At 45.7% G+C, this 25,692-nt stretch overlaps 1 protein-coding gene across 2 annotated transcripts; it reads left to right on the top strand.

Annotated features, from left to right (window-relative positions):
• On the top strand, positions 1 to 25,692 carry MRPL48 (mitochondrial ribosomal protein L48). 2 transcript variants are annotated; one of them, XM_066620805.1, is made up of 8 exons: positions 1 to 121; positions 2,987 to 3,039; positions 6,644 to 6,687; positions 8,818 to 8,899; positions 12,229 to 12,401; positions 16,557 to 16,659; positions 16,904 to 16,993; positions 25,454 to 25,692. In XM_066620805.1, the coding sequence occupies exons 1-8, from the start codon at positions 16 to 18 to the stop codon at positions 25,526 to 25,528; spliced, it is 726 nt and encodes a 241-aa protein (XP_066476902.1). In that variant the 5' UTR covers positions 1 to 15; the 3' UTR covers positions 25,529 to 25,692. The 2 variants fall into 2 exon arrangements, with proteins under 2 accessions (XP_066476902.1, XP_066476903.1); XM_066620806.1 differs by having other exon boundaries at positions 17 to 121; positions 8,814 to 8,899.

Raw genomic sequence — 25,692 nt, 5'->3', positions numbered from 1 at the left:
CGTGCGGGGAGCCTTATGCTGACGGACCGGGGAGGCCGGTCCGTGCGCGTTTCCCTCCGGACGGGGCTGGGAGCCGCTGAGGACCATGGACGCCGCTCTGGGCCAGCTGTGTCGCCTTCGGGTGAGTGAGCGGGAGGGCGGGGGCTGTTTCCCGTGATCCTCTGCTGCTCGTTTTTGTCTCCTAGCTCAGCCGTTCCCAGAATCCTCTGCGCGAAGCCAGCCTGCTGCGTCCTCCCAGAATCCTCTGTGTGGCCAACCTGCTCAGTCCTCCCAGAATCCTCTGCACGAGGCAAGCCTGCTGAGGAGCCCCAGGGGGCCTGAGGGGGATGCGAGGAAGCCAGGGTGGTGGTGTCAGCTGGAGTTAGACTTGGGCCTGGGAAGATCCAGGTCCAAGTCCCTGCTCAGCCATGAAGCTTCCTGCGTGTCCTTGGGCCAGGCATGATCTGTCAGCCTTGCCTACCTCACAGGGCTGTTGTGAGCAGAGGTGTAAAGGTGGGGCTTGAAGGACCCCTACCCTGGGTGCTATGCCAGGGGGGCTGCAGTGTGCATAAGAGCATAAGAATAGCCCAGCTGGATCAGGCCAAAGGGCCATCTAGTCCAGCTTCCTGCATCTCGCAGCAGCCGCCCAAACGCCCCAGGGAGCACACAAGACAACAGGCACTAGGTGCAAGGCGGTCACCTCTGGGTTCTCCCAGGAGGAGGAGGAGGTGCTGGTGGCTTCGTGCCCCAGTTCCTTCTCCTGTGGAGGCTCCCCTTTTGGGAGCTCAGCCATGAAGCTTCCTGGGTGCCCTTGGGCCAGACATGATCTGTTGGCCTTACCTACCTCACAGGGCTGTCACTTCCGGGTTCTCCCAGAAGGAGGAGGTGCTGGCGGCTTTGTGCCCCAGTTACATACATAAGACCTTTATTGGCATAGATAATGGAAATATGAAACAACCAAAAATTAAACATTCAGAACACACACACAATAAAATAAAACACTCGTAATCATCCAATACCCCCTCCCCCCATTCACCATAATATAGCAGAAGACCCAGAATTCCATCCTGCCAGAATCCCAGAAACAAAGTTGGCAACCTTGTCAAGAGAGTCAGTTTCCTCTATGGAAAGAAGAGTTAGTAATTTAAATGAATCCTCCCAGCCCTGCATTTTGTTCAGCAGTGGAGCCAGATAGATCTTACGAAGGGTATCATGGAGTGGGCAGTAAAAAAAATATATGATGTAATGTCTCCACACAATTCCTGTCACAGGTACATCTTCTTTCTGAGTAGGGAATGCCACAAAACCTGCCCGCTAGCAGAGCTGATGGAAAGGCATTGCATCTCGCAAGGGAGATGTGCCCCAGTTCCTTCTCCTGTGGAGGCTCCCTGGAGCCTCCACAGGAGAAGGAACTAGGGCACAAAGCCACCAGCACCTCCTCCTCCTGGGAGAACCTGGAGGTACCATCATGATGTCACTACCCCAGTGCCGGCGCTTTGTGGAGCCCTTTGGGGAGCCTGCGCAGAAGGAATGGGGAGGGCCACGAAGCAACAAGCACCATCTCCTCCTCCTCCATGGAGAATCCGTAAGTGACATCAAAATGTCATGTGACATAATGGTGTCACTGCCCCAGGTGCCGCGGCTTCTAGTTACAGCTCTGGTTGTGAGGACAAAGATAGGGTCAGAATCATGCATGTTGCCCTGCGCTCCTTGGAGGAAAGGCAGTATAAATAAATAAATTAATAAAACGGTGACCTTCCAGGTCTATTTGTAAGCATTATTACAGGTTATATAGCACAATCTAGGCATGCCTACTCAGAAGTGAGTTCCGCTGTGTTCAATGGGGCTTACTCCCTGGAACGTATGTATAGGATTGCAGCCATAGTAGTTCAAAATGAAGCATTCTGCATGATCAGATGCGCTATATAAATGCTCAGCGTTACTGCATTTGGTCTGTCTGTCTGTCTGTCTGTCTGTCTGTCTGTTGCAGTTATGCCAACTTATACCATTGTCAGCATCTTCTTGATTGTGTGACTGTGTGGTAGCAAAACCAGCAAAGAGCCTTGCAACCCTTGAGACTTTTTGCAGACTACATCAGTGTATGTGATGGTGTAGTATCAGGCCACAATCACACTTACCTGAGTGTAAGCCCAATTGGCTCTAATAGGACTTACTACTGAGTAGACATGCATAGCATTGTGCTCTTAATAACTGCAAACAGGTCTCTCTCCCATAATCAATTTCTGCCCAGCCCACAGATATACACATTTGATCTCTGTTGCGTATATGCAACATTGGGCAGAAATGGCTTAATCAAATCCTTTTATTGAAAAAACCACTTGGTGGCCATGGCCATGCCCAAGGGGGGGGGGAAGGCTATCGAATTTCATCTGTTACATGAATGCAGTACCCCCTTTGTCCTGAACTTGCTGCCTTTCCAGTTTACTATCTGATGGCAGATCTAGTACTGAGATGATAATTTATCTCTGTGCATACGTGCTCTTTTATTTATTGGGATTTTATAACGCTCTGTTGTGTCCCTCCTTAGTTAATTTTTCCTGAACCTAAAAAGCACAAACTACTGAAGCCTTCAGTTGCTCTGTTCTCCTGGCAACTAATTTTAGTTGTTCTTTCCTTTTTAAATTGTCTCAAGGGTCACGTCATTCTGAAGTGCAGATAAGAATGCTGCATCAAGGATGAATTCATCCTAACGTGTCCCATTCACCCTCTCCCCTGAATATTATGCTCCTGAAATGCATGAGTGTGCAAAAGAGAAATTGCAACCATCTGTCTTCCTGTTGTTGTCTTACAAACATGAAGGGCTTTAGGGCTTCTTCAAATAATAGTTTGAGAAGTTTGCTGACAGCTTGGAAATTTAGAGCTTTGATGTGAGAAGTGCCACCGAAAATGAATTGCCTGAGAACAATCCATTACCTTGACAACTCCCTGCATTCTTTCTTGGATTTTTAAGGTGGTTTAACCATGTTTTTTAACCCTATCTTGCAAGGTGCTCTGCCTGAGAAAGGAACCTGTTTTAAAAGAGATACCTGCGCTTATCAGGTAAGATAAATAAAACTTAGGCAAATTGTATTGATACAGGTATTTTCTTTCAGAATTCAAAGTAGCTAACAATAAAATAAGAAATCATCTCAAAACAATATAAAATAGCATAGAATTAAAGTCAGCAAAAGATCTATCAGCAGAAAAAAACAGCTTCACCTTCAGCAGTGGTTCTCAAATATTTTAGTATTGGGACCCACCTAAAAAAAAAAAGTTTCACTTTACCAGGCACTTAAGCCTCTGTGGCTAGAATGGTGATTGGGCAGCAGTGATCCCCCCCAAGTAGCAGGTTGTTTAAGCCTTAATGCACACAGCCTGTCAGTTTCGCAAACTACCAAAAATTGGGCTGCAACCTACTGGCGGCCCACGGACCCACAGTTTGAGAATCACAGGCCTTTAGTAAAGCTGTAGATTAACTAGAGTTTACAGTGCAATCCTGTGCCCAAGTTGTTCCAGTATCATTGCAACGACTTGACAACATCCATCATATCCTAAACCTGGCCAGCACAAAGGGGAGGGGGAAACAAGAGCCTGAACAACTCCGTAGTGGCCCAGCCCTCCCAATAACTCCATGGAAACCCCAACACTATCATTCATGGAGCAGCAACCTGACTTATAAGGAGCCAATCACTGCAACTTATCCATCCCAAACCCTGGCAACCAAGAAAATGCTGCCAGAGTGAACTAGGTAAGGGTAGGTCCAATATGTGGCCACTGAAGCCCACCTTTGAGTTGACACTCACCAAAATTGAGCAGCACAGCAACAGTTCCTGCTGCTTTCCATAGGGAGATACCCCCTGCCACACCATACACTCAACACAAAGATGCCACTGCACTTTCCACAGCTGTAGCTACTGTGGTTCAGACAGCAAGGATGCAAAAGCACTGCAAAAGGACTGCTAGGACTGTTTTCCCCATCTCTCAATACTGCATTCCTGAAAAAACAAGAGGGATGAATGTGTTTGACCAGCAGTGGCAATGGTTGGGGTACTTGTCATTCATCAAAAACTAGCTGACAGTCCTTGCTGGAGCGCTGTCTGGAAGCAGTGAGGATCTGGATGAGGGCTAACAAGCTGAAATTAAATCTGGATAAGACAGAGGCTCTCCTGGTTCGGAAATCCTCGATGCAGGTGCTGGACTATCAGCTTGCTCTGAATGGGGTTGCACTCCCTCTGAAGGAGCAGGTCTGCAGCTTGGGGGTCCACCTGGACTCGCAGCTGCTCCTGGATTCCCAGGTGGCGGTTGTGGCTAGGGGGGCCTTCGCTCAGCTTCGGCTGGTGCGCCAGCTGCAGCCGTACTTGGATCGTGCAGACCTGGCCACGGTGATCCATGCTACGGTGACATCGAGGTTAGATGTAACGCGCTTTATGTGGGGCTGCCCCTGAAGACGGTTCGGAAACTGCAATTAGTGCAGAATGCGGCGGCCTGTGTGGTCACTGGAGCTAGGCGGTTTGACTCTGTCAGCCCGCTTCTCTGGGGGCTACACTGGCTGCCCATTCGTTTCCGGGCCCAATTCAAGGTGCTGGTTTTGACCTTTAAAAGCCCTATACTGCTCTGGGCCAGGATATCTTAGAGATCGCCTACTTCTGCACAATCCGGCTCGTCCTCTTAGGTCATCAGAGAAGGCCTTTTTACAAGTGCCGCCATCTAGGGAGGTATGTGGGGCGGCAGCAAGAAATAGGGCCTTCTCAGTAGTGGCACCAACATTATGGAACTCCCTTCCCCTTGACTTGAGAATGGCTCCCTCTCTTGAGACTTTTTGGCGAGGCCTGAAGACCCTTCTGTTTAAACAAGCCTTCTGAGTTCATGGCCTTTTAAACATCTTTTTTACATCTTTTAGTATTTCCTACAGGCCTGATTCCTCTATGATCTGCTGCTTTATGCTCGTTTTATCTGACTTTTTATCTGACTACTGTTTTATGGTATCTGTTAATGTGTTTTTAATATGTTTTTATCTGTTTGTTAAATTATGTTTTTAATCTGTTTTTAACATGTTGTAAGTTGTTGTTGTTGTTATTATTGCTATTAGCTGTTGCAGAAGGTGCATTGTCCCTTCTCCTCCCTTGGGCTGGTAGTTTTACTTGGGTGTTTGTGTGTGGAGTCCTCCTGAGGAAGGATTCCTGCAATAAGTAGAAGACAAATGTTCATGCAGTATCTTGCCATCGATGTTGTGAGGGTAACATTGAGGGAATCGATGTTGTCCTTTCCCCAAAGTTCTCATCACCCTCTGTTTGTATGTGTATGTGTGCGCTATAGGTTTGCATGACATCAGGCCAGAGATATGCAACCCCAGGTCAGTTCTAGTGACCTGGCAGTGAATCTAGAGCTGAGGATTATATGGTGTATGGAGTGGGCAGGGCAGAGGAGGTGGCAGGAGTTGAGATTCTCTGGTGTTTTTTCCCCCCTCTTCATTGTTTTCTTTGAGTTTTTTGGGTCCTAAAACAGCCCCAATGCTGATAGAGAGTTGTATAGGTGTTTGGGATGTGCCTGTCAACTGGAGGAATTTTAGGATATGGTGCACATTGACTCCTCCATGTTCCTCCCATTTCCCACCCCTTCTCCACCCTATTTTGTTGGCTGTAGCTGTGCTGACTGTGAATGTATGTCAGCTTGGCCTTGTGCCAGTGTTTGTAGTGTATCTACTGACAGAACTAGGGCCGCATTGTGGTGGTTTCAGCCCTGTTGTTGCAGTTATAGTTGTGCTGGCATGCAGGGATGTACACTCTATCCCAGGGGTGTCAAACATAAGACCTGTGATCTGTGGACCTGTGGAGGCTTTTTATCCAGCCCTCGGGGTCTCTCAGCATCGCCATCATCTGTTCTCAGCTACTGAGATGTGGTAACTCTACTGAAAGGACAGCCTGTATGATAATTTGACTCTCCTATATCTTGAAAATGCTTCCATATTTTCTCTTCTGCCATTTGCTGCTAGTGAGTTCCTAAGTGAGAAAATTTCTGGTCATGACCTGCTAATGACCTCACTTCCTGCTTTATGACCTCACTTCTGGACCTCAGCAGGCATCATGAATGCTATTCAGTCCACTGTATGAAACGAGTTTGACAGCCCTGCTCTATTCTGTACCGCTCAGAACAGTGTTTCTGAGGTATAGGATTCAGTTGCCCATCAGTCTCACACATCATGGCATATGTTTTCCCTTGTCCTAAGGAAGATGATTCCCATTTATAGGATGTTAGCAGTGAAAGAACCCAAAATACATGGGGCATGTCCACACTGGAGCAGCTTCCTGCAGTGCCTTACTGCACTTACTGCACATCCCTGAATATGGAAAATGTTCCCAGGGACAAGAGAAGAAAAACAACCCAGTTCTCTGTGTGCTCAGAAGTAAGTCCACTTTGAGTTATGTGACTCACTTTAAAGTAAGCCTGCATCCAGTTAGCAGCTAGTAGCTTTCTTTTGTGAGTGTTTTCGCTTTATGGATTCTAGCACTGGTACTTACTCCAAAACTTTCTTCTGTGTTGGTGGGCTACTGGAGCATCAGTCTATTTTAATGGCACTCTTTTAAAAAAGATCTTAAAATATTTTGTGGATGGAAGTACCTGTATCAACAGACTGTAACAACCAACCTTTTTTCTTCTTCTTTAGCTTTACCTTAAAAATGTCCCAAAGAAACCCTATTTGTTATGTAGGTAAGTATGTCTTTTAAAAAACAAACTAACTTTCCGTGTCTCTACTGGAATAGGAACTGTGTTGAATGATTATGCCCTGACTAGAAAGGAAGAAATTTTTCCCTTTGGTGGAGAAAGGCAGCCTGGGAAGGGCCAGTATAGGCTTTTTAATGTTTGCATGCACAAATGCCTCAGGAATAGGGGTGTACCACCTTGTTAAACAGCAGCCTGTAGTCCTCCTCCTTCCTCTCTTTATTTCTTTTTTCCTCTTGCAAAAATGACTGCTGCAAAAGCATACTAATTACCTGATTCTGTGGTTGTTATTATATTATTTGTATAGCACCATACATGTACAGAACACTCACCAACTTACATAAGTCTCAGCTTACATAATTTGAGTTTATGTAAGGTTTAGACTGTGCAAGAAGAGCCACCTGGAGGAGGGAGATAAGCAGAAGAAGGATATGCAATTACTTTAAGCCATTTCTGCCCAGTGCTGCATTTACGCAACCGGAATCAAATGTGTCCACCTGTGGGCTGGGAAGAAATGGTTAATTGCATGTACCCATGCTTAGTTACAGCAGGGAATGAGAACTAAGACATTGTGCCAAAGTCTTCACAAGAAGGTGGACTTTAAAACATCCTCTTCATCGGGGTGGCGAAACTTGCTTAATGTAAGAGCCTCATACAATAAACCTCAGATGTTTGAGAGGCTCAGGAGAGACTGAAAGCAGCAATATTTAAGAGGCATTTAAATATATTTACTCGCCATGAATGATAAACATATGTTTGAACCCAGTGAACTCTCAGTTTATCCTCGGTAAGTAATTTTAAAGCTTGAAAAATGTTTATTTACCTTTTATATTGATGCAAAAAGGAACTCAGCCTACATATTTCCTTGAGCTGCACATTATATGTCATGACCTGCATCTGGCTTGTGAGCCAGAGTTTGGCCACCCCTGCTCTTCATCTTTCATGGAAATAACCCCCTCTGAACTTTATGGAACTCATTTCTGAGTGATCATGCATAGAGTTGTGCTGTGAAGTTGAATGTGGGCTTTGTCACTTGCCAAACCTGTGCCAGAGTTGGCATGAAGTTCTTTCCTGATTTGTTGTTGTTGGCAACCTTCAGTCTAGAAAGACTGATTACCACTGAAATTTTGCCACAGAACCATAGCAAAAAAGTCTTCCTTGGTAAGTGGGGTGGGAATTAAAAGTGTTGTGAATGGATGGGTAACTCACTGGCTTAATAACAAGGCTGACCCAAGGCAATGGATTTTAAAACTTCCTGCCTATAGGGAACTGCTGAGATGCTTCACTGGATCAAACTGAAGGTCTGTCTAGTCCTACAACTTGTTTTCCACCTTGACCAAACAGATGCCCCACTGGGAAGAACACAAGTAGGGCAAAAAAGCCATAGCCCTCCCCCACTGTTGTCTCTCCAGCAACTGGCATAATAGAGGTGCACTGCTGCTAAATATGGAGAGATTCTCTGCCCCTGAATATCTGCCACAGCAGTTCATGCGCATACTCGAGGATGAGCACCCAGCTCATGCAAGGCATTGGCCAGACCTGTTGGATCTTTCAGTGTGACCCCACATGAGCAGAGAGTGATGTCCGGCACATTGCAGGAAATGGTAGACATTTGGTCAAGCTATCTTTCAGGAAGGTTTGCCTGCAGTGTCTGAATTTCTGGTAGAGTGACCTGTGATAAACATATGAGGATCCCCAGAGTTCCTCAAACACAGTTTGAAGACCCCTGAACTAGTGGGTGAAATATTCCTAGAGCAATTGGAATGTGGCTCTGTCCGTCCACCCAAACCTCTGCAGTTATTAACAGTATTATTATTAACAGTATTTATATACCGCTTTTCAACTAAAAGTTCACAAAGCGGTTTACAGAGAAAAATCAAATAACTAATGGCTCCCTGTCCCAAAAGGGCTCACAATCTAAAAAGATGCATAAGAACACCAGCAGACAGCCACAGAAAAGACACTGCTGGGGTGAGGTGGGCCAGTTACTCTCCCCCTGCTAAAAAGAGGAGCACCCACTTGAAAAAGTGCCTCTTACCCAATTAGCAGGGGTAAGTTGCTGTTCTAAGGGGTGGTCTTGTGGGTCTTCAGGCAACTCTCTTTTGTCTCCTAAGGCAGTGTGCTAATGAACTGCCAGAGGCACTACAGGTCCCAGCCCACCCATGGCATTGGCCGATACAGACATCTGCTCCTCCCAGAGGTAAGCTTTTCAGATCTTAGTTATTTATATTGTTAGATCACTTTGCTCCCAAAAGTCTCCAAAGTGGTGTACAACACCGAATAAAATATTACAGCAGTCAATATCCAAATGAAAACAAATCACCAAAACAGCAATCCAAAATGAAACAACCATTCAGAACCAAAAGCCTGTTAAAACAGTCTTAACGGAACACTGAAGGACTTGTAATTCTGCAAGTTCTTAAAGACATACTTCCTGATACTGATGGAAAAGCAGCACTCATTTGCTGTGGACTGTTGCAAGTTTTGCTCCGAGTTGGAGAGAACTCATACTGTTTCTTTGTTCTGTATACCCAAATAGCCACTCTGAAGCTCTTTGGCGACCTGAAGTTCAGAAAGGAGACTTTTGTAATTTGGCAAGATAATGAACCAATGATTCATCTGGGCAGATTGCCTTGAAGGCAAAAGTTGAAACTGAAGCCGTTTATTCTAGCTTGTCAGAGTTTTATGAGCAGGAGAGGTTTTAATCGTGCTAAGGCTATTTTCTTTCCCCTTGTATCAGGAGCCAACTGAATTGTGGCTCCTAGGAAGATAAAGATTGTGCACCTGGGTGCCGAATCACAATCTGTTGAAAACAACACTTTTGGGGGGCAGCTTTTCTAGCAGCCTCAGCTTTTCCCACTGTGTCTTTTAGTCTCTTCTCCCCTCACCCCCTTCTGACACACCTACAGTTCTGCTTGCCACAGTAGGTTGGGATGGATGGGGGCAAATGAATGGGATTAAAACAGGCAGTTCCATAGAAAGCTCTGGGTTGCAGCCTGGCACCTTGTGTTCAGAATCTGCCTCTCCAGGCTTAGTTTGCAGGGTTTGAAGCCTCTCTAGTGGCATAGCTACAGGGGGGCAGCGCTAAATGCCATGAAAGGTGGCTCCTCCTACTGAGCCATTGCAGGCATCAATGGCAATGCACAGGAGATGTTGTTCAGACCGTAGCTGCCTAGAATGAATCTGATGGCAAGTGGGAGGGGCTGCTTACATGGCATGTTGCAGTGCCTGAAATATTCCCCCCCCACCATAGCTACGTCACTGAGCCTCCCCAATCTTTGGGAACTTCTCTTGGAGAATGGGTTGACTTGGCTCAATGTAGCTGGAGTGGCATCTTCAGGTTCAGTGCAGGAATTCAAGGATACCATCAACAAGGACTAACACAAAGGCTTTTTACATGCAAGAGGATGGTGTGGTTACAGGCTGATGAAGCCCCAGGTGTGTCTGTTTCTCCTAGTGCTTCAAGTGGAGGAACTGAGCTTGGCTGCTTCTTAGTAAGGGGACAGCCTAGCACTCCTCCTAGGGCTTGATTGAGTTCTGGGATTGCTGAGTACCTGAGGCTGAAGGGACACTGCAAGACATCCAGGAAATATTTGGGAATGGCGGGACCCACGCAGATGCTTCCTCTTAATTTTGATTTGTTTGTGCCAGCAGGGAATAAGCAGCCATCTGATGATATTTATTCTCATCCCCCCCCCCCTTTCTTGGCTCTGCTCCTGTGGCTTTAATGATAGCTTTACTGACATGAAGATGAAGTGATGGGAAAGCTTCACTACTTTGATTTCTGCATGCTCATAAAGACTTGGGAGCAAGACCAGCAAATTGACTGGCAACACTAACAGTCAAGCTCTAATGGAATAACGATTTTATCTCCATTGCAGGGACGTGTGGTAGGTGGGGAGGCAGGTGAGGCAGAGTCTCCCCACTGGAGTCCTTCGAAAAGCGCCACTGCCGTTGAAAGTGTGCAGGCTGCGTGTGTGGGTGGCTTCCACTCGTCCTACGACAGCGGTGCTTTTTGAAGGATTCCAGTGGGGAGGCTCTTACCTCACCTGCCTACCCACCCACCGTATGTCCCTGCTGCATTGAACATTTGTCACTTTCCTTCAAAGGATCTTGTCTAACACAAAAACATAGTTCTGCATCATATCTTGCCATCTTTCACTGTCCCTCATTTAGAGATCAGCTGTGCCCTTCAGATGTCAAGATAGGGAAAGTACCTGTGCCTCTTTACAGTTGTATGGAACAAGGACTTTTGCCAAACACAGCAGGGGTGTTATGCAGGGATGGAAAAGGTGCATTTATTGAAATCTTATTGAATATTGAAATCTTTATTAGTCATTTTTAGCTGAATAAAGTGACCTTTGGTCACACCCAAAGTGACCTTCCAAAAGTAAGAAAAATACATATATTGCTATTTAGTTACTTCGGCTGGTGCACCAGCTGCGGCCGTACTTGGATCGTGCAGACCTGGCCACAGTGATCCATGCTATGGTGACATCGAGGTTAGATTATTGTAATGCGCTTTATGTGGGGTTGCCCCGAAGACGGTTCAGAAACTGCAATTAGTGCAGAATGCAGCGGCCCGTGTGGTCACTGGAGCTAGGCGGTTTGACTCTTGTCAGTCCGCTTCTCCGGGGGCTACATTGGCTGCCCATTCGTTTCCGGGCCCAATTCAAGGTGCTGGTTTTGACCTTTAAAGCCCTATACTGCTCTGGGCCAGGGTATCTTAGAGACCGCCTACTTCTGAACAATCCGGCTTGTCCTCTTAGGTCATCAGAGAAGGCCTTTTTACAAGTGCCGCCACCTAGGGAGGTACGTGGGGTGGTGGCAAGGAATAGGGCCTTCTCAGTAGTGGCACCAACACTATGGAACTCCCTTCCCCTTGACTTAAGAATGGCTCCCTCTCTTAAGACTTTTTGGCGAGGCCTGAAGACCCTTCTGTTTAAACAAGCCTTCTGAGTTCAAGGCCTTTTAAACATCTTTTTCTTACAGGCCTGATTCCTTTATGATCTGCTGCTCTATGCTCCTTTTACCTGATTTTTTTAATCTGACTACTGTTTTTATGATATTTGTTAATATGTTAATGCTTTTATCTGTTTTTTAATATTATGTTTTAATCTGCTTTTAACCTGTTGTAAGCCGCCCTGGGTCCCTTTGGGGAGAAGGGTGGGGTATAAATAATGTTGTTGTTGTTGTTATTTAGTTGACATCATTTTTCACCAGCTTTCAGTGGAATGACTAGACTGTGAATTTGATAACCAAGATTCTCTTGACTCCTCTAGAAAATGGTAGGAGCAGCCTGCACCCTCTTCATCAGCCTCTAATGGAATGGCTGGCTGTTCAACGATATAGGATCTTCATTCATTCCTAGTTAGAGTGAGCTCCATCCCTTGTTCAGGGGTTGAGAGCGCATCCCATCCATGGCTTTTTGTTGTTACTGCCGGGGCATACACTGGCATTCTAGGTTAGGAAAGGACTTTTCAGGGCAGTCCTAGCTGTACTTATGAGAGTTCTGCCTCTTTCTTGCAGGTTCCCAAGAGGAAGAGAGAGAGGATTCAGATGAAGGAGATTGATCCTGGGACGGAACATGAGTATGGCTTTCTGAATATTGTGATGACTGGCTATGACATGACCTTGGTGGAGCACTATGCTCAGTACATTCACAGACTCTGCAACCGGCTGTCTGTCAAAGTGGAGGAAAGGTAGGAGCCTGGATGCTACTCTGTGAGATCTGCACTGTGTTGCTTTTGATGTTTTATGATGTAGTTATGCTATTTGTAGTGAAACCTTTGCAGGCGTGGCTGCCCTCCAAGCTGGATTTCTAAGCGTTTGTCTGCAAATGCAGCAGAATGATACAATATAGTGTTTGCATGCACATGTTCCACACATGTTGTGGAAGGTGGAGGAACTTTTCTAACATGAGCTGTCTTTGTGGCTTGACGTGATGCAGTCCAGGAAATCTTGCATATCGTGTTTCTGCTTATGTGTACATTGGCTTTAAAATGTGCAGTAGTGAGACTTAAGCAAGCATGGAAACCTCACCCTCTGTACTAAAACTCCCCCCCCCCCACAGACCAATTCTAGATGTGTAGAATCACTAGAAGAACTGGCTACTTTGGGCAGGGAATGTCATTGTTAAGCACATCAAGACGGAGCAAAACTGTGATAATTTGCAATAAAAGAGGGATTGTTGTTTGAAGATGATGCTGTGTGTAAGTCTTTGCTCTACCAGCATCTTGATTCAGTACATGGGAAAAGGATGTTGCAAAGCGAAACAAGACCAGTTGCTGATGGCTAGTTCGGAAGCGTCAGAAATGTTGGTTGCTCTCAGTGGATGTGTGTGTAGAAAGACACGTTGTGTAATAAACTGAACTATGCAATAAAATTGTGTAATGGAGCGTGTTGCAATATGTGTGTAATACATTTTCCCAAAGGGCAGGGGGCCTGAAATGACTATTCTGAAAAGGGGAAAGGGTGGATGAAAAAGATCACTTATTTTTTTAAAAATTATCCTCTTTTACTTTTGTTTGCATTTGACTTCTAGTTCTGGGTATCTTAGAAAGGAAGATACTTTATAAAATTCTGAGCTTCATCTATTGTGTGGATAGATCTCTCCTTCCCTGCCTTGCATTCAGGCCTTCATCTATTCTAGCCTGATCTTTTTCTCACTGTGCCTCTTTGAGGATTCTGGGAGCAGCATCCAGATCAGGTCAGGCAGAATAGGAACATGGCTTCTTACAGTAGAACAAAGAAGCCTCCTAAAAATAGGACCAAGCAACCTAAAAGAAACATGTTGAATGAGTTTTTGGAAGGTACAGGATAAAGTCCAAACAGGCTCTGTCCAGAAGAAAGAACTGCATTTGTTCTCTCTACTAAAAGAATTGTCTGGTTCTCCATTGTGCTCTGCAGGACATTTTGCCAATCCAAAATGCTTATTTTGATTAAATGTATTTCATTTGCAAGCTTTTGCCTTGATTCTTTTTGGGACAACATATAATGGGTTTTGCTAACCCAACACTGTTAACTGCAGGGTAAGAATAACAGTATTTTGGGTTCAGAAAGTAATGGGCAGCCCAATTTTAATTTGCACTGCATCAGGCAGGCCAACTGGCCTGTACTGTATCCAGCACAAGATAGATTCCAGTTGGAGTACAACTCAGGATAAGCGGATATTTTTCCTCTTACACTATGTCACGTGCCAGCCACCCCTATGGAGCTACTTGGATTTGTGCCAGTGAATTCATTGATGTAAATCTGAGTGGCCCAATGTAAGGCCAATCAGACCTGGAATGGGAGGTTAGGGTTCGGCCTACAATTCTGCAGTGGAACGTTATACACAGAGGATCATAGAAGATTGACCTTCTTAGGCTATTGTAGGAGAGACTGGTTGGAACTCTCTGCAGAGTGAATGTTGCGCTAAGTACACATCCACTCTTGTTACTTTGAGGCTCTCCAAGTGATCAGAGAATACAGTTATAAATGTGTTGTGGGGGATTCAGGCATCATTTCTTAAGTAACTCAGATCTTTGAAAATGCAAGTTTCTGGCTCTGTGACAAAAGATTAAGTTTTGCCTGGTTAAATCTTCTAGGCCGGAGAGATGTCTTGCTTGTTGTCACACACCCCTTACCACCAGTCCCCACTAGACTGCTGACAGTGGGTATGTGGTCAGTCTAACTTGCCACATGGTAGGTGCCACCACCCTTTTGAATAGCCAGTCCTTCAGCTGAGGGGAAACTGAAAACCTACAGGCCCTTATATGCTCTAACACCCCTGCTCTCCAGGGTCTCAAGCCTCAAGTCTCTGTTGACTTCAGTAGAATAACTAAGAGGCCAAGGCAGGATGTTGCTAGACCAGTCTCTCATACACAGACACAAGCCTGTAAATGTATAACACGTCCAATATATCAGGATATTTGCATAAATTACTTATTGCCTATCTTGGCCGCTTTCTTGGGTCGGAGTGACCAGAATAAAATTGCCTAAATACTCATTGGGGCAAATGAAGAGCTTTCTGGTGTGGTAGCTAAATTTGTAAATATGATAATCAAGAGATGTATCTCTGTGATGCCCACAAATGGTTGAGCCTGTGTAGTAAGGTCTGGTTGGTCACAGCTGGAGGTGAAGTGTCTGATTCATGCATCCCTCCATCCAATCTTTTGTTTTACACTGTTTGTATTTTAAATATGCCAATAAAGGTTTCTTGTCTCTTGTATAATTCGTTTATTATAGAAATATGGTTCTATATACAGATAAGGTATTCCGTAACTTAAGAGAGAATACATACTAGTTCGTACATGGTACTAAAACAATATAGTTAAGGTCCTAGATTTGCATTACCATAATGTTCACCTGGACCAACAAACTCCTGAGCATCGGGTGATTCTTCCCCCTGTCATACCAGCACTGATACGGATAGAGATCAATGGTGGAATGGTCAAATGCCTGACACGAACCAACGATTATATCTCCTGCCCTAGCAATAGGCTTATATACCTTAAAATTACCTGCTGACCAATCAGAGTCTCATATGCTCATGAAGCATCTAGAAGATGACCTCATCGCCTGATGCAATCTTGTTCTTGGACTCTGAATCCAAGAACACCTCTTCCAGTAATTCTGTGATCAGGATCCTGGGGCCTCAACGTCCCCAAGGGACAGTCAGGGCCTCCCTTCAAGAACCTAAGAGTCACTCCAGTTTGGGAAAGTCAATGCCTGTCATTGGGACCTCAGCTCTGGGCCTTCAGTTATTGCTCCTAAAACCTCAAGTGCAGCAGTGACAACGGGCCTGTGCTAAAGCTCAGGTCTGGCAAAGTGCCCATTGGGCAGCCCAGGGCCTTCCATTCATTTGGCCTCTTGGAAAGGAGGAGGTAGTGCTCATATAGGTACTCCAAATCAGGACCCTGAGGAGGTCCAAGAAGAGGTGGTGCCATCCAGTCCATTGTAAAACTGACCAACAGTTGCTACTCAGTGCTGGTGCAACAATCCTGTGAGGACATTTCTCACCTAGCTTTGCAGACCCAGCTTTAATTCCTTGGAATCTGCAGTGGTCAGGTCCTCTGGCCAATCCTGTCCTGCCACTTTTGTAGCCAGAGTGTTCAGATTTGGCAGAACAGAAATAAGATGGTCAAGCAAACCAGTGTCCACTGCAGCAGGCAAGTTACCTTAAAGAGGACTCTGATTCTTTTTTCTTTTCTTTACCTCACCTCACTTTGGGGTGAGGCAGATTATAGAAATGTAAATAAAAAATTCATTATGTATTTATCCACCCCATTTAATAGGTCATCAAAACAACTTATCATCTTCATCAAACAAATCCAAACAACCAGCAACAAACACATAGAGTGGACAGAATAACAAAACACAGATCAGGAAAAGGCCAAACAAACAAAAAAATTCTTACTTTCATTTTGAAAGCTGGCAACATAAGGGCCAGCCAGGCTTCACAGGACTGGGAGTTTCACAGTTTAGGCGCCACAACCACCAAAGTTCTGTCATGCAACCCTAACCAAATCAGCCATGCAACTAAACCTCCTTTGGTAATGGGATGTGGAGCAGAACCACAGGTCATTATGAAAACATGTTACTGATTTTTTGCAAAAAGTGTTTTCAATGCAGACTTCACGTTCAGTTGGTGCAGAAATAGGAGTGTGGAGTGAGCAGACTTCATTAACTCCAACAGCTTTGCTCCATTTAAGGAAGGTAGCAAATTTGTTTGCATTGCTAATTTGTCATGAAGACTCCCTCTTGAGCCTCACTTGCTCCCTGGGGCTGAAAGTTCATTTCTTTCTGCTGAATGTTGCAGAAAACTTTCTCTCACCCCTTCCTAAATGCTGATGTCTGAACTTTTGTTTGCACAGCTATGCCATGCCCACAAAGACCATGGAGGTGATACTGGCGCAGGAACATGGCTCCAAGATGCAGTTGGATGCCACTCTTACCACCCACCAGCGTGTTGTCCAGGTAAGAGGTTTGGTCAGTCTCCTTTTTATCTTTGTTTGAATGTCCTTGTCTTCTCTGAAGGTTCACTGCATGTTTCTAAAAGTCCTGAAGCACATAGTTTTTAAAGAAGTAGACAATGTCCATTATTTCCCACATCTGTTGGTGGGAAATTATTTCCCAATCAGTGTTGGTCACATAAAGGGTCTAATTGTGCGTGTTTTTTTTCCTTCGGTGATACCTTAAACTCTTTGTTTTCCCTCCCTAGATCAGTGGGTTGAGTGCCACATTTGCTCCTATTCTATTGGAAATCATTCAGAATAACCAGCCTGAAGGACTCCATCTGTTGGTGAAAGAGGTATGTGGACTCTTATGAAACCAAATCATGGTCCACAAGATGGCTGCTGACTGCTGCATTTTTTATAAACAGTTTTGAAAGTAAGCCTTGAAAAGTGTACAAGAACTTTGTACACTTGAAAAGCGTACACTTGAAAAACTGAACTTTGTACACTTGAAAAGCGTATAAGAACTTCATGGGTCATCTATAGTACCTTAGCAGAAATGTTTATTTCATGCTCAGAATATTCCTTGTGGTCCTATATCCCAGATATGTTCAAGGTCTAATTTACATTTACTAGCGCAAGCTACACACATTGTTGCTGGCACATGCACATTTACAATGGCCAGGTTTCCTTGCAGTAAGCACAGAAGTGGGACTTGATCATTTCTTGATTGCGCTTCTATGCCTGTATTAATTAAAATATTTGTGACCTGCTTTTCAACTAAAAAATATCCAAGGTGGCTAATAGGATGTATTAAAATAATATAAAATATATTAAATATGTGCTCTTGTAGTGAACCTAAAGGTGGTGTTGGGAAGGAGCCAAATTCACAGCCATGACCCTGACATTCCTCTGCATCCTTAGGTCAACACACATCCATTCAAACTAAGAACACACTGATTGTTCTTTCCTGCCACCAGGATTGTGAAGTTAAGGCAACACTCCATGCCTTTCTATGCCCACAGGCCACTCCTGCGTTGAGAATGAGGCACTTATGCTCTCTGTAGTTAAAAGAATTAGGCTGGTTGTTTGTTCAAAACAAGGATAAGGTTTATTGAAACAAATAGGAAAAGGGGAAGACAACAGCCGGATTGTACACTTGAGATGAGAGGCAAAGGAAAAAATAGGAACAATTCTAATTCTAATAAGTTCCTAGCTAAAGTCAACTTATTCTTACCTGGATTCTTGCATTTTCTGGCATTGGAGAGGTCTAAAAGCCAAGAATTAACCATGTCCTCCTTAGGACAGATTTGATACCCATTCTCCTCTTCCTATTGCACACCATAATTCAAACAAGTTGGCTCTTTTTATCCTTTTTGGGGGAAGCCTTCCCTCTCCCCCTCCAAGCTTAGGTAACTGTTTAAATGTAATAGATGCTAAAATTTTTCTCTTGCCAAGTCAGGTGGGTTGATTCAGCCCAAGGACCAGGTGAGACCTAAACTCTGGAGGGATTCAAGGGGTTATGGCAGGTGGTTTTGTTTCCGCTGGTGATTCCAGACAGACTGGCCCTCTTACTATTCTATCCTTGACGAAATCTACCTCTGATATGTGTGGCAGAGCACTAGTGGAATAGCAAGGTGACAGGCTGCTCAGCTAAGCCAGCATCAAAATATACCTGAATTGGATTGTCATTCAGGGGAATTGTGCACTACAGTCCTATAAACTAATTAGCAGCATTTTTGATCAGCATATTAGAGATTAGAAAAGGGGCTAATTGGAACAAGCCAAGAGGACCAGCCTATAAGCAAAGGATGAGGTTCTGTAGGGTGGAAATTCTGCAACCAAGGTCCTATCCTGTGTTGTCACCCACTATACTTCAAGTGGGTGGAGATAGGATCACTGGGGAAGAGCTCAGTACACGGGTACACTCATACTGTGTGAAACCTGGCTGTTTCAGTGTGTGTTACAACACACAGAGATAGAGAGAGAGAGTGTGTGTGTGTGTAAGGCAGCTTTGTATAAGCTGCACAAGAATCAGAACCCGGGTCTCTCTGTCCCAAAACCACTTCTCCCTTTTTCTTTTTGCCCCACAGTGAATATATTTTTCAGAATAGTCTGAGTAGGTTTAAATTACCACAGTGACTATGAAAATGGAAATAACAATGAAATGGTTAAGCAAAGGAGCATTACATCATCCAAGCCTGCAGAATTTTCCTCTAAGTGCAGAATTTGATGGGTCTTTTTTTCCTTCTTGGTATATCTTTGAAACTGACTGAGATTCTGGAGGAATCAAAACCTTCTGCCAATTTTTTGATTCTGCAAAAGCTTCTGAGCAAATGGAAAGCTCTGGCAGCTTTCTTTCTAGTGTTACTGATCAGCTCACAATCTCAAGATCATTAGGAACACAGTTCCCTTGCACCAGTACCATTGAAACAAGCAAGAGTTGTCCAAGTTGCACATGGTATGTGCTCTTATGCAGCTCCCATTGATTTCAGTGGGATGTGTGCAGGAGAACTTTGAGGAGGGCGTTATGCTCTAGATCTTGTAATGTTCTCCAAAGAAGTGCACTCCTTGGGGTTTTGCATGCATAATTTTGCCTCGCAAGCCTTTCTCAACCATCCCCAGATGCTCAATGACTGTCTTCCTTTATTTCTGTTTACTCTTAATTTATGTGCTGGCAACCACCTTCTAATTAAACCTCTAGCAGCAACATGAAGCAGAAGAGAGAGCAGACCTGTTTAAATGCTTTGGGAAGGAGTCTATTTAGCAGGGCATTTTAAGCGCTCCAGGAACATAGGTGCATGGGCGATATACATCCCTCATGGTTCACTCTTGCTCCGTTTCAGGAATCTGGGTGCCTTCTGCATCTCCCTGTCCTGAACACTCAGGCATGGGATTTGGAGATCTGGCCCATATTTTGCCATCAGGAGAGAACTGGCTTTCATTCATTCTAACAAAAGTGTTCCTACCCCAGCACTTTCCAAACTTTTTAGCTGGATTAACTTTGGAAGCTTTGCTCCTGCAGCCCTCATGGTTTACTTTTAGAGACCAAGGAACTACCAGGCACCTTTGAAGACTATGGTGGCTGCTGTAGTAGTGTACTGGGTAGAACACACACTCCCTGCCACTAAGGTGTCAGGGGGATGGGGCAACGCTGCATCCTTGCCAGCAGGTACTGAGAAGTGGTAGGAGAGGCTGGGGGTGACTGCTGGTAGGCTTGCAGTTCCCAATGTGAGTGCAGGCTGTTAATATCAACTGCAGCTGCTTGTTGGTCAGTAGGGTGTCTTTGCACAGTTCTGAGCCACCCCTCGGCACTCCCAAAGTGCCATGTAAAGATTAGAATTTTCTCCTCTCAGCAGTGGCAGGCATTTTCCAGTAAGTGTATCTCTCATTGCTGCCTGGAGCTCACCCACGGCCGAGTCAAGAGTGGGAGGAGGCAAGACTTGCACAGAGTTGCAGGAGGCAGCCTCCGGTTATTGGAATGAACAACAAGTTGTTTTGCACTGTGTCAGACCAGTGAACATAAGAACAGCCCCACTGGATCAGGCCATAGGCCCATCTAGTCCAGCTTCCTGTATCTCACAGCGGCCCACCAAATGCCCCAGGGAGCACACTAGATAACAAGAGACCTCATCCTGGTGCCCTCCCTTGCATCTGGCCTTCTGACATAACCCATTTCTAAAATCAGGAGGTTGCGCATACACATCATGGCTTGTACCCAATAATGGATTTTTCCTCCAGAAACTTGTCCAATCCCCTTTTAAAGGCATCTAGGCTAGACGCCAGCACCACATCCTGTGGCAAGGAGTTCCACAGACCGACCACACGCTGAGTAAAGAAATATTTTCTTTTGTCTGTCCTAACCCGCCCAACACTCAATTTTAGTGGATGTCCCCTGGTTCTGGTATTATGTGAGAGTGTAAAGAGCATCTCCCTATCCACTCTGTCCATCCCCTGCATAATTTTGTATGTCTCAATCATGTCCCCCCTCAGGCGTCTCTTTTCTAGGCTGAAGAGGCCCAAACGCCGTAGCCTTTCCTCATAAGGAAGGTGCCCCAGCCCCGTAATCATCTTAGTCGCTCTCTTTTGCACCTTTTCCATTTCCACTATGTCTTTTTTGAGATGCGGTGACCAGAACTGGACACAATACTCCAGGTGTGGCCTTACCATAGATTTGTATTGTATTGGCAACCTTCAGTCTCGAAAGACTATGGTATCGCGCTCTGAAAGGTGGTTCTGGCACAGCGTCTAGTGTGGCTGAAAAGGCCAATCCGGGAGTGACAATCCCTTCCACACCGGGAGCAAGTGCAGTCTGTCCCTGGTCTGTCTCCCTGGCTATGGGCCTTCCTTCTTTGCCTCTTAGCCTCAGACTGTTGGCAAAGTGTCTCTTCAAACTGGGAAAGGCCATGCTGCACAGCCTGCCTCCAAGCGGGCCGCTCAGAGGCCAGGGTTTCTCACTTGTTGAGGTTCACTCCTAAGGCCTTCAGATCCCTCTTGCAGATGTCCTTGTATCGCAGCTGTGGTCTATCTGTAGGGCGCTTTCCTTGCACGAGTTCTCCATAGAGGAGATCCTTTGGGATCCGGCCATCATCCATTCTCACGACATGACCAAGCCAACACAGGCGTCTCTGTTTCAGCAGTGAATACATGCTAGGGATTCCAGCACATTCCAGGACTGTGTTGTATGGAACTTTGTCCTGCCAGGTGATGCCGAGGATGCGTCAGAGGCAGCGCATGTGGAAAGCGCTCAGTTTCCTCTCCTGTTGTGAGCGAAGAGTCCATGACTCGCTGCAGTACAGAAGTGTACTCAGGACGCAAGCTCTGTAGACCTGGATCTTGGTATGTTCCGTCAGCTTCTTGTTGGACCAGACTCTCTTTGTGAGTCTGGAAAACGTGGTAGCTGCTTTACCGATGCGCTTGTTTAGCTCGGTATCGAGAGAATGAGTGTCGGAGATCATTGAGCCAAGGTACACAAAGTCATGGACAACCTCCAGTTCATGCTCAGAGATTGTAATGCAGGGAGGTGAGTCCACATCCTGAACCATGACCTGTGTTTTCTTCAGGCTGATTGTCAGTCCAAAATCTTGGCAGGCCTTGCTAAAACGATCCATGAGCTGCTGGAGATCTTTGGCAGAGTGGGTAGTGACAGCTGCATCGTCGGCAAAGAGGAAGTCACGCAGACATTTCAGCTGGACTTTGGATTTTGCTCTCAGTCTGGAGAGGTTGAAGAGCTTTCCGTCTGATCTGGTCCGGAGATAGATGCCTTCTGTTGCAGTTCCAAAGGCCTGCTTCAGCAGGACAGCGAAGAAAATCCCAAACAAGGTTGGTGCAAGAACACAGCCCTGCTTCACTCCGCTTCGGATGTCAAAAGGGTCTGATGTGGAGCCATCAAAGACAACAGTGCCCTTCATGTCCTTGTGGAAAGATCTGATGATGCTGAGGAGCCTGGGTGGACATCCAATCTTGGGGAGAATCTTGAAGAGGCCGTCTCTGCTGACCAGGTCGAAAGCCTTTGTGAGATCTATGAAGGCTATAAAGAGTGGCTGTCGTTGTTCCCTGCATTTCTCCTGCAGTTGTCTAAGGGAGAATACCATATCAGTGGTGGACCTGTTGGCTCGGAATCCACACTGCGATTCTGGATAGACGCTCTCTGCAAGTACCTGGAGCCTCTTTAGTACCACTCGGGCAAACAGCTTTCCTACAACGCTAAGGAGAGAGATGCCGCAGTAGTTGTTGCAGTCACCCCTGTCACCTTTGTTCTTGTACAGCGTGATGATGTTTGCATCCCTCATGTCTTGAGGTACTCCACCTTCTCTCCAGCAGAGACAGAGGATTTCATGCAGCTCAGTGACGATGATCTCTTTGCAGCATTTTAGGACTTCAGCAGGGATGCTGTCTTTTCCAGGTGCCTTGCCAAAGGCAAGGGAGTCCAGGGCCACGTGAAGTTCTTCTAGGGTTGGTTCACTGTCAAGCTCTTCCAGCACAGGCAGGCACTCAATGTTGTTCAGTGCTTCTTCGGTGACTACATTTTCTCTGGAATATAGCTCAGAGTAGTGCTGCACCCAGCGTTCCATCTGCTGCGCCCGATCCTGGATGACCTCGCCTGTGGCAGACTTCAGAGGGGCAATTTTCTTCTGTGTTGGACCTAGGGCCTGCTTGATACCATCATACATCCCCTTGATGTTGCCCGTGTCAGCTGCTATCTGTATCTCGGAACAGAGCTGGAGCCAGTAGTCGTTAGCACATCTCCTGGCAGTCTGTTGGACTTTGCTGCGAGCAGTTCGGAGGACCTGCAGGTTGCGCTCACTGGGACAGGCCTTGTGTGCTGCTTGAGCTCTCCTCTTTTCCTCAATGACTGGTGTCAACTCCTCAGAGTGGGCTTCAAATCAGTCTGCCGCCTTGTTGGTCTTTTTGCCAATGTGCATGACTTTACACTTACTGACATTGAAGCGCATCTGCCATTTTGCTGCCCATTCTGCCAGTCTGGAGAGATCCTTCTGGAGCTCCTCACAATCACTTCTGGTCTTCACCACTCGGAAAAGTTTGGTGTCGTCTGCAAACTTTGCAACCTCACTGCTCAACCCTGTCTCCAGGTCATTTATGAAGAGGTGGAAAAGCACCGGTCCCAGGACAGATCCTTGGGGCACACCGCTTTTCACCTCTCTCCATTGTGAAAATTGCCCATTGACACCCACTCTCTGCTTCCTGGCCTCCAACCAGTTCTCAATTCATGAGAGGACCTGTCCTCTAATTCCCTGACTGTGGAGTTTTTTCAGTAGCCTTTGTTGAGGGACCGTGTCAAACGCCTTCTGAAAGTCCAGATATATAATGTCCATGGGTTCTCCCAAATCCACATGCCTATTGACCTTTTCAAAGAATTCTATAAGGTTCGTGAGGCAAGACTTACCCTTACAGAAGCCATGCTGACTCTCCCTCAGCAAGGCCTGTCAAAACATCTATGTGTTTTGAGATTCTTTCTTTGATGAGGCATTCCACCATCTTACCCGGTATGGATGTTAGGCTGACCGGCCTATAGTTTCCCGGGTCCCCCCTCTTTTCCTTTTTAAAAATAGGCGTGACATTTGCTATCCCCCAATCCTCTGGCACCGTGGCCGTTTTGAGGGACAAGTTGCATACCTTAGTCAAGAGATCTGCAACTTCATTCTTCAATTCCTTAATAACTCTTGGGTGGATGCCATCAGGGCCCGGTGACTTATTGATCTTTAATATATCAATGAGGTCTGAAACATCTTCTCTTTTAACCTCTATCTGACTTAACTCCTTGGTCAGGAGGGGCCGTTCGGGCAGCGGTATCTGCCCGAGGTCTTCTGCCGTGAAGACAGATGCAAAGAACTCATTTAATTTCTCTGCCATCTCTAAGTCTCCTTTTATCTCCCCTTTCCCTCCCTCACCATCCAGAGGGCCAACCGCTTCTCTGTCGGGTTTCCTGCTTCTAACATATTTGAAGAAGCTTTTATTATTCCCCTTAATGTTGCTGGCCATGCGTTCTTCATAGTCTCGCTTGGCCTCCCGTATCACCTTCTTACATATCTTTTGCCACAGTTTATGTTCCTTTTTATTCTCCTCATTAGGGCAAGACTTCCATTTACGGAAGGAAGCTTCCTTGCCATTTACAGTCTCTCTAACTTGGCTCATTAGCCATGCAGGCACCCTCCTGGATTTAGCGGAACCCTTCTTTCTTTGTGGTATACACCTCTGCTGGGCCTCTATTACTGTTGTTTTAAGCAGCCTTGATGCACTCTGGAGAGATTGGACTCTTTTTACCTTCCCTTTCAACCTCCTTCTAACCAGCCTCCTCATTTGGGGGAAGTCTGCCTGTCGGAATTCAAGGGTTTTTGTTAGAGATTTGCCTGGTATTCTTCCCCCGACGTGCACGTCAAAACGGATCACAGCATGATCACTGTTCCCCAATGGCTCAGTAACATTTACATCTCTAACCAGGTCCTGCATACCGCACAATATTAAATCCAGAGTCACCTGTCCTCTGGTGGGCTCCGTGACTAGCTGATCTAAGCCACAGTCATTTAGCACGTCAAGAAATCCGGTTTCCCTATCGTGACCAGAACACAAATTGACCCAGTCAATATGAGGATAATTGAAGTCCCCCATGATTACAACCCTGTCCCTCCTTGTCACCTCCCTGATCTGTTTCCTCATTTCAAGGTCCCCATCCGATTTCTGGTCTGGAGGACGATAGCAGGTCCCCAGTATTACATCGTTGCACAAGCCTGGTAATTTAACCCACAGAGATTCTACGGTGGAGTCGGACCCACCTTCAATCTCTACTTTGCTGGATTCTATCCCTTCCTTAACATAAAGGTCCTTCTAGCTCTGTGGTTCTATGATGCCAAGTAGCAGTCCCAATCCAGGGTCACACAGGGTCTTTCCCGGAGGCGGTAGAGTTTGAACCTGAGACCTTCTCCAGGCCAAGCATGTACTCAACTATGGAGCTTCGGCTCTATATAATTTTTTTTAAATATTACATTCATGATATTTCTTGCAGTGCACCATTTGAACCATTGGAGTTTAGTCCTGCGTGGCTGTGGAGATCAATGTGGAAGCAAGCAGCAGAGCTTAATGGACTCTCTCAGTGGTGGTGTGGTGTGGGTGGTGGGACTTGTTTGTCATATCACATCTTGCGTAGGTGCCATTTCCTGGTCCTTCAGTTTCCTATCTTGAGCATGTGTGTGGGGTAGGGAACTTAAAAGTACAGCTACCTTTTGGGGTCACCAGATGTCCCTATTCATAGCCACTTGAAGTCCCATTTGTAATTTTGTTCTTATCTTTCCCCATAGCATACTGAGACAGATTTCAAGATTCGCCTGAAGGCTCGTCCAGAACTCGAAGAGCTTCTTGCCCAGATGAGCTGAACCAAATTGGCAGCTTGTTACAAACCTCACTTGCATCATTCTTCAGTCTGCTGCTAGCTGATTTTCTTGCAGCTTTCTATGACTAAAAACTGACTGACCTGAAAAAACTGCACATACTCTGCACTGATAGGTTCTGTTTTCATAATAAAAATTGAAAAAATGTT

This window comes from Tiliqua scincoides, chromosome 3, assembly GCF_035046505.1.
Source record: "Tiliqua scincoides isolate rTilSci1 chromosome 3, rTilSci1.hap2, whole genome shotgun sequence".
NCBI classification, from domain to species: Eukaryota; Metazoa; Chordata; class Lepidosauria; order Squamata; family Scincidae; genus Tiliqua; species Tiliqua scincoides.
This window is presented reverse-complemented; position numbering and strand designations above follow the sequence as displayed.